The sequence below is a fragment of the Galeopterus variegatus genome, unplaced genomic scaffold (assembly GCF_000696425.1).
Source record: "Galeopterus variegatus unplaced genomic scaffold, G_variegatus-3.0.2 Scaffold231, whole genome shotgun sequence".
NCBI classification, from domain to species: Eukaryota; Metazoa; Chordata; class Mammalia; order Dermoptera; family Cynocephalidae; genus Galeopterus; species Galeopterus variegatus.
In genome coordinates, this window is record NW_007726342.1 from 589,793 (window position 1) to 598,952 (window position 9,160).

Genomic DNA, 9,160 nt, shown 5'->3' on the forward strand with positions numbered 1-9,160 from the left:
TAACCAATAAAAAATTAACAAAAAAATAAATTAAAAAAAAAAAAAAAAAAGGCACAGTGAGGTTTCTGTTTAGAGCTTTGTATTTAGCAGCTTCAACCTCATGGTTTGATTCCCGCATAGGTGGGTTACACGGGCACAGCCTGGACTCTCAGCTCTAGACAGCTTTCTTATAAACGCAGGTTGCTGCTTACTTACAAAGTAGGGGGTCCAGGCAAGAATACCCAGGGAGTTTGGCTCACATCCCAAGTCTTGAGAAGGCTTATAGTACAGGCCCTTTTGCTGGCAGAAGAGTGGGTTATAGAATCAAGTGTGTGATTAACTATAGCCTTTAACCCAAGGCAGCAACCATGTTGTAGCAAATTGACAAAGGACTAGTGCAGCCTTGTAACACCAAGGTGGAGGGTTTGGATCCCCATACCAGGCAGTCCCCCCTGCAAAAAAATGAAAAAAGAAAAAATTGGCAAAAGGCTACATCAGGCTCAGAAAAAATTTCTGATCACTTCTCAGTAATAGGAGAAAGAAGTGTGCTCCCAAGCTCACTTCCTGATAAGGCTCTACCTCAAGTTCAGAGAAGTCCTCAGGTACAAAACCAAAGTACCTCGGCATACTTCATCATTTTTTCCATTGCTGAGTAAATTAAATTACATTTGCCCTGCTTATTCTATGATACAATAAAGTTAGTTCGAGAAATGTTGTTCTTACTGTAGGGTTGTATTTTGTTTTCAGTTCTCTGTCCCCGTATTTCAGGATGTGATTAGACATTAAGTAGCATGTCCACAGCAGTTGGAAACTGTTAGGAACATGGGATGTATGTTGTAGTTAATTTTTCTTGTATTCTCTAGGCTGGTTTTTGGCTTGGTTTTTAAAAGATAATCATAGGGCCAGCCCTGTGGCTCACTCGGGAGAGTGCGGCCCTGGTAGCGCCGAGGCCTCGGGTTCGGATCCTATATAGGGATGGCCGGTTTGCTCACTGGCTGAGCGTGGTGTGGACCACACCGTGCCGAGGGTTGCGATCCCCTTACCTGTCAAAAAAAAAAAAAAGATAATCATAGACTTTCGAAAATAGCCATAAAAAGGTGGAAGGAAGAAACCCTGTTGTTACTCTTGCGTTTTAACTTGTTTGCTTGTTTCTCTTTGCCTCTTGCAGATACAGTTCACTGGACAGTTAATTAACAGTCTCCTATTGACATTAACATTCTCCTGTTGAGTTTTGCTTTTTTAGACTGGTTTGAAAATCTGTACAACCAATCATCTTTTTAGAGAATGACCTAAACTCAAATTTGCACACAATGCAAAGCATTTATAGGCACCTTCTCCAAGCCCTCATCCAGAGCACCTAAGTCAGGAACCTCAGTCCCTGAAGGCCAGCAGGAGGCCTGGAAGAAGTGGGGTAGTAAGGACATTATAACCCATTTCTACCTGGAACTTTTCTTTGTTCTCACAAACAGGAGGCTGCCATTTTTTGTCTTATTCAGCATCTGTTAATCTTAAAGCACCCCTCAATCAAAGTGCTTTTGCTTCAGAAGTTCTGAATGTGCCTTGGCATTTATAGAGCTCCAGTTATAACATACATGTGAAAGTAATATGTGTTACATCTTCATAAAACCATTATTAAATATTCACTTTGTGTCTACTATACATAGTACCTTCATAAATTATCACTATTTAGCTCAAAGGGGAATTTTTATTTCTATAGATAGATTATTGCTCCTTTCAAAAAATAAAACCTTAGAGTGTGGTGTTATAACACCAAGGTCAAGGTTCAGAATCTTGTACCTGCCAGCAGCCAAAAAAAAAGTTTTCAAAAGCAAATATAGAAAGTTATATGGATGTAAAAACAATCAAAAACCAAAAGAAAACTTGCCCGATATGTTCTTTTAGTCTTAGTTGCTAGGGAATACAGAGCCAGAAAAACTGTAATTTTAGGAACTTGCTCATCCCAGTTACCTGTGAGTAGCTTTCCTTCCCACTTCCTTTAGGCAACCTCTCCCTATGCTGTGTCCCTGAATCTGAGTGCCCTGAGCTGGGCTGCAGCAGCATTTAAGAAGTCAAGCTCCACTTCCCCTGAAAGCTTTGGCCTGGATGAAACAGCCAATGGGCCTGAGGCCCTCATTAGGGCTGCTGCACTGTTGGCTTTAAGTGCCACAGAAGGCAGATCTTTTCACGACACTCCCAATGCTTGTTGATCATATAAGTCACTCGGTTATTTTTTTAATACTCAGCCGATTTTGTTTCCAAGCAACAGAAATTGACAATCAGTATGTTGTGTTAAGTGTAGCATCTGCCTCTCATATACTAACTGGAGGTTTTGTGGTTGGATATTGGTTGTCTTATTTCATAAGCAGTATCCCCACTGGATCCCCACTTGTTTTGACAAGACCCACCTCCAGGATTAGAACATCTAACTTTTTATTTATGAAGAAATAGTTATTCTTGGGTAGTCAGCAAAATTGTTTCTGATGTACCTAGTGAGATTTTTAAATATATATACACATATATATTTATATCTACATAAGTATATACTTAAAACTTCACTTAATATATATAAATATGACTATATATACATAACTATATCTATATAGAGAGATATAGTAACTTTAGCTCTGTCGGACATTTTTCACTTATAAAATATGGGGCTTGGTATTAAAAGAAAATGTTTCTAACCCAATAATCCTCGAACTGTTTGCATATCTATATATGTATATAAATAACATTTTCTGGCCCTTCTGGGGACTCAGACCTGGAATGTGGCCATGTCCTGGTTAAATCCTCACATATATTCAGTCATGATCTCCCCTTCTCTTTCTTGTGCATTAGCTCACAGTGGAGGATAAAATCAGGATCATTGCACAGAAAATCTATGGGGCAGATGACATTGAACTGCTCCCCGAAGCTCAGCACAAAGCTGAAGTCTACACAAAGCAGGTAGATGTTTGGTTGGTTTGTTTAACTCTTTACAAAGCAGGCCTTAGAGTCAAAATCCCTGAGTTCTCCCAACCCTGCAGAGCACTCACTGCTTTGCTTCTTTGGATGGCTGCCTTCTCTCCTCTGAAATACTGGGTTTGGATTAGGTGGTACAATCCCAAGTTCTTTCTTTACCCATAAGTGGTGTATGACTATATAGAAAAAAGCCATGAGGTTATATGGAATGTCTTACTAAAATATTGAGAAGCTCTCCAGTTTTATTCTCATGTCTATTCCAAACTATTATTTTTAATTGGGTATATAGATAGAAATAAAATGCCCACTTGTGGAATATGGTTGTACGCATTTTTATTTATTTTTTTGTCTATAATAACTAAGCTGGAGGACAGTGAGTTAGAGATGGGTATAAAGGGAGTGTGATGTTTCAAATAAATTAAAGCATCCTTGAAATCAAAATTACAAGGATTATAATGTTCTTTGTTGCATTGTCAGCTTCCTTTTGTCTTACCTCCATTCCCCTCTTTCTGCAGGGCTTTGGGAATCTACCTATCTGCATGGCCAAAACACACTTGTCCTTGTCTCACAACCCAGAGCTAAAAGGCGTGCCTACGGGCTTCGTTCTGCCCATTCGCGACATCCGCGCCAGCGTCGGGGCTGGTTTTCTGTACCCTTTAGTAGGAACGGTAAGTGAGTGCTGCAAGAAAGGAGCTTGTTTATCTGCGTTTCTTGTCTTACATGTATTGCTGAAGCCATCAAGCAAATGCCAAATGATTAGAGTATACTGCCGAGGAGAATGTTGGAGTTGGGTCTTTTATGATTAATCCTCTTGCTGCGGACCTTCTTGGTGTCAATTCAAGTATGATGCCATTACTGTTTCTACTGAGTAAAAAATTCTGTTTCCCAGGGCCCTTGACTGAATCTAGGATAGGCCTAACTAGGTAGGCTGGGGTAGTGCTGATACATAATCACAACCAGTGTTTGTGCCGTACACAGGTCACCTCAGTTCTCCCAGCAGCCTTAGGAGGTAGGAACAGAGGCTCCATCCCTCCAGGGACTTGCTGACAGGCCTAGAGCTTAAGCCTGAAATTCAGGGGGTCCATTGTTCTTCAGTCAGGAATTTCCCCATTAATATGGAAATGAATCCTGTAGATATGAAAAGTGAGGTTACTTATTTATACTTTGAAGTGAGTGAGTTGTCCAGCGATTTCTTATCTTATAGATTGTATGCATCGTAAGAGAGGAAGATACTGATAGGGAAGTGGGGGGATGCTCAAGGACATATTCACAGTTTGGACTAACATTGTCCCACAGTTAACATTGATACTGTACTCAGGTTTCCCCCTCAGTTTGCCCGGTATCCTATAGCTACACGCAATATAGCATTGAAATATTAAACCAAACCAACACACAATAAAAAGAAACCAATAGATCTCCTTTTGCAGCTATATCATTCTTTCAGTATAGTGAGAAAGTTCTAGGAGGTAGCATTATGTAGTTGAAAGTGCATGACATTGGAGCCAAATCTAGTTTTCACCTTTGTTCTTGGGCAGGTTATGAAAGGTGTGATCCCTGCTGTCCTCAGCTTGCAGTGTGGGGCAACCTCAGTGTATAATGACAGTAGGCAGCCCACGTTCCCACACACCAGTGCCCTCTCAGCCACTCTAGAGAGCAGGAGACGTAGCCTTGTCATGATGTTCACCAGACTCTGGGATTTGTGGAAATTCCCCTTTAGTAGGAATGTTAAACCATTTACCCAGCACCTTGAATATGACAGAAACGTGTTCTTTCTGGAAAAATTGTCAGCAACTGCCAGCTGAAAGAATGGTAGCTGTACTCTGTGTTGTCACTTTTGATGTCTGAGTGCAAAGGGGTAACTGTAGAGATGAAAGCAAATCTGGATGTTGTCTGGCCTGTGATAGTCTGCCTATGTATAGTTCAGAGAGAGACACGGCCTGCCCAACTCAAGACTTTGTCATTTGGAACAGAGTATGCCTCAGAGGCCTTCAACTTTAACTGGGACCAATATGTTTCTACATAAAATCAGATGGCTTAATCACTATTCTAATACTTCCTGGTTGCTGTTGGGGCCTAAATGGGGCTCAGAGGAAGAGTATTTTATATATGAATTCAAAGTGTGATGGCTTCTTTTCAGAGTTTTATATGTAGGTTCATATGTGTGTATACACATAATCTTTTCTTTTTTCTTTTTATTTCTTTTTTTTTTTTGGTATTTTCTGATTATCAATGACCAATGTTTAGGGGGAAAAAATCCTCTTTGGGAAGGAATAAAAATAGAGAAAATCCTACTGATCACTGTTTTGGGAATCATTTTTAGAGTTTTCTGCATGTACGTGTCTGTATCAATGGGTAATGTCTTTATCTTTTTCTTTCTTTCTTTTCTTTTTCTTTTTTTTTTTGGTGGCTGGCTGGTACAGGGATTTGAACCCCCTATCTTTATAGTGTCACTTTCAGGTTTTTCTGCTAGGTCTGAAGATGAATCCTTTTTCCCCTACTGGTCCCCAAACCCAGCACTTGTTCTTCCTTATCTCTTACAGAATGCAAGAATAGAAACCAGTTGTCAGATCCTTATAGTAGGTTTTGGGGAGTATTCATTGGCCCTCAAATGTCAGAATTAGGTTTTCTAAAGTATTGATGTTTTGTGTTACAAAGATGACATATCATTTTTATAGCCTTTTTATAGTTAAGTTTCAGAAGTTCAGCCTAAGCTGTTTTCCTGCCTGGATCTGATTTAGAACTCCTGTGTATTCATTGTACAGGACATTGTTACAGATAAAAATATACTGAGATTTCACTTATAGGCCATATGAATTGTATCCAAGCAGATATTTGTCAAAGCCAAGTCTTTAGATCAGAAGGAAGTGCAGGGCCAGCCTGGTGGTGCACTGGAGAGTGCGCCGCTTGGGAGCGCGGCGGTGCTCCCGCCGAGGGTTCAGATCCCATGTGGAGACCGGTTCCCACTCACTGGCTGAGCGTGGTGCGGGCGCAACACCGAGGGTTGTGATCCCGTTGCCGGTCCCCGGTACGGGCGCGACACCGAGGGTTGCGATCCCGTTACCGGTCAGTAAAAAAGACAAAAAGGAAAAAAAAAAGAAGGAAGTGCAAATATAATTCATAAGCATTACAAGTTTAGTTTTAGAAGGCCATACTGAACCAGTAAGAATAGTGATTATAAAACCATCTAGATTATGTACAGAAATGTCTTGGACCAATTCCTAATGTCATGTTGCTAAAGCAAAAATCACACAGGTGTCTGTGCAACACTCATTGAAGTAAAATGTAAGAGCAGACAAGCCCTGTGCCTCCTTTTGGTCCTATGAAGTGTGAGCTGAGGTGATGAGTGACTGACAGCCTCCCCAGCACCTGCCACTGTAGGATGGAAGCACCTCCTGCTGCATCTTGTTACAACTATCAGTACTGAAGGCAACAGTGAAGTCTAGTATTTAGTTTGCAGAAGGACATGAGGGTTTCTCTTTGAATTCATAACAGGATCAGTGACTTGGGTTTTTAATATGTAACAAGAAGAGTGTCCACTTTATTGACATCTATAAAATGATGTTGTATCTTTGTGCCTGGGACTTTCTGAGGGGAAGGTGGAAGAAAAAAATCACTTTATTTTTAACACTATTTTATACCCTAGATGAGCACAATGCCTGGACTACCTACCCGGCCCTGTTTTTATGATATTGATTTGGATCCTGAAACTGAACAAGTGAATGGACTGTTCTAAACAGGTAAGTTATTACTGGGTAAGAGTTGTGCTTTTTCATGAATTACAGGCAGAAACAAAAGCTAAGAAAACTAAAATTCTAATGCTTTCAAAACATTTCTTTTCACACTTCACTGAGTGGAAATGGGATAGGAGTGAGTTGGCAATAACCAGTGAATGAAATACTTGCATTTCAATACATTTTGGGAGGAAGAGCATGGCTTATCAGAAGTTGACAGTGTAGGGGAGAGAGCTGCATCTAATGGACTATGAAGGGACTGCAGAGGAGGCTAAGCTTCCCCTGCTGGAGCCCAGGAGTCTTGGGGTTCAGAGTTGAAACATTGCAGGTCAGGAACAGTTGACGGTCTGTATACTCTGAATAGACAAAAGGCAAGAATTGAGTAAATGTCTCAGAAAGTAAGAAAGAGACGGAAATAGGATCAATCCAGGAGTTCTTGGGGACATAGGTGAAAGGGCCTCAAGTACTTATCACAACGAATGAGCCATTGTCAGACACATCCAACTGAAATTTCAACAACATCAGACATGAATATCCTAAACGTTCTTCTCCAGAGAAGGAAAAAATGGCTTGCCTATGAAAAAATGAGGATTAGAATAAACACCTGTCTTCTTATCAGCAATAAGGTGGACAATGGTGGAATGCCCTCCAAGTTCACAAGGAAAGATGACTTTCAACCTGTGTTTACAGCCAGCCAAATTTATCCGGACGTTTTCAGACATGCAAAAGTGCCACCCCCACATCTCTTCCCAGGAAATTATTTAGAAATGTACTTCAGCAAGAAACCAAGAAAAAAAGGAAGACATGGGTTTTGAGAAACCGAATCCTGATTTGGACAGTAATGAAGGGGAGTTCTGACAACTGCAAATGACTGTGTTACCAACCCAATGTGGAACAGGGGGCAGGGGAGCTTGAGAAAGACTAGAAAAAGCTAGAAAAGACCAGGGTATCCAAAGGTCGTAATACAAACAAAAGCTCTTGCATTGTTCGGGAAAGTAAAGGTCCAGGTGGAAGCAAACTGTAGCGATCATTTAAGTGACAATAAAGATGGTAAGAAGAGAAACTGAGCTTGATGCTAGGGGGACACTGTTCTTCATGAGGATATAGGTGATGCTGGAAGTGCAGCCTGGCTCACTGCTTGGTCTGGTCTTAAACAGTATTCACATAGCCATCACGTAAATGCCGTGCATTAGTCTAAAGTCCATTTATGGAAAGACCCTAGAAGAGTTGGTGGTGGGAGAGGATGTAAATGTTAATGACTTCGGCAGTGTGAGTGGGTGATGGTGCAGCATGGAAGGGAAGAAGAAACATTGAGGTGCTTAGAAAAGATGTTTATCTCGTTTGTTTTTCATTCCAGATCATCCTTCTCCAAGAACTACTTTGAAAGTTTGGCCAGTATCTATTCAGGCCCACTGTGAAGTTAAGAAGTGTGGGGAAATCAAGAGAAATCAGCCCCTAGCCCGAAGATCTTCTGAAATAAATACTGGGAATTTCCCCAGAAGCCTTTCTTCAGCCTTAATTCTCATCACCATGTATCAGTTAACATAAATCATGCACATGTCTATTTACCTTAGTGGAGTTCCACAGAATAAAAGGACATAATTTTGCTATCTTGGTGTTGAAATGTATGTTGTAGCATCAATAGACTGTGCTGCAATAACTCTGCCATCCTACGTGAGCCCATTTGTTCAGCAGACCCTGAGGCTGAAGAAGCAAGTTGCAGTATGTACGTTATGATACTGTTATGTTTAAAGGGGAAAACATGTGCGTGCTTGTGTATTTCTGGGAGGACACATAATTCAGGAAATGTCCTGAGGGTTGGGGTAGAAGTAGGGTATGAAGGAGGACTTGCATTTTTATTTTATACTTTTCTATATATATATATATATATATATTTTTTTTTTGTCTTTTTTCGTGTCCGGCAACGGATCACAACCCTCAGTGTCGCGCCCGTACCGGACTGGGACCAGCAACGGGATCGCAACCCTCGGCATTGCTCCCACACCTCGCTCAGCCAGTGAGCGGGAACCGGTCTGTATGTGGGATCCGAACCCTCGGTGGGAGCGCCACCACACTCCCAAGCGGCGCACTGTAGCATTGCGCCACTGGGCCGGCCCATACTTTTCTATATTGTTGATTTTCTTTTCTCTCTCTGTCTCTGAGGAAGAACTGCTTATACGGTTTTGTCCTGAACTTCCCTGGAATTCCCATTTCTGTCACAGCTTTACCACCTTTTACTTTTAAAGTCCTCAAGAACGAAGGTCACATAGTACTAACCTTAGGTTAGCTCTTTCTTCTCCGTTGATTTAGCAAATATTTACTTATTGATCTTCTACTATGTGTCTGGGCTCTACCTCTCCCTACAAATTTTTTTTTTTTCTAAAATATTTTCCCTTCTCTTCTTGTTATTTATCTTCTCTGTTCTTCCTCTTTCATTTTTTTCCTTCCCTTTTTCCCCTTGTCTTCCTGCATTGGATCCTTCCAGAGGA

The 9,160-nt window shown here is 41.0% G+C and overlaps 1 protein-coding gene across 1 annotated transcript in view; it reads left to right on the plus strand.

The window, feature by feature from the left end:
* Positions 1-8,185, plus strand: part of MTHFD1 (methylenetetrahydrofolate dehydrogenase (NADP+ dependent) 1, methenyltetrahydrofolate cyclohydrolase, formyltetrahydrofolate synthetase) — a 58,957-nt gene extending 50,772 nt beyond the window's left edge. Inside the window, exons 24-27 of the mRNA XM_008566249.1 lie at positions 2,818-2,925; positions 3,456-3,608; positions 6,584-6,677; positions 8,029-8,185. Coding sequence (XP_008564471.1) covers positions 2,818-2,925; positions 3,456-3,608; positions 6,584-6,673 — 351 coding nt within the window. The 3' untranslated portion in view covers positions 6,674-6,677; positions 8,029-8,185. The remainder of the gene's footprint in view (positions 1-2,817; positions 2,926-3,455; positions 3,609-6,583; positions 6,678-8,028) is intronic.
* Positions 8,186-9,160: the final 975 nt, after the last annotated feature.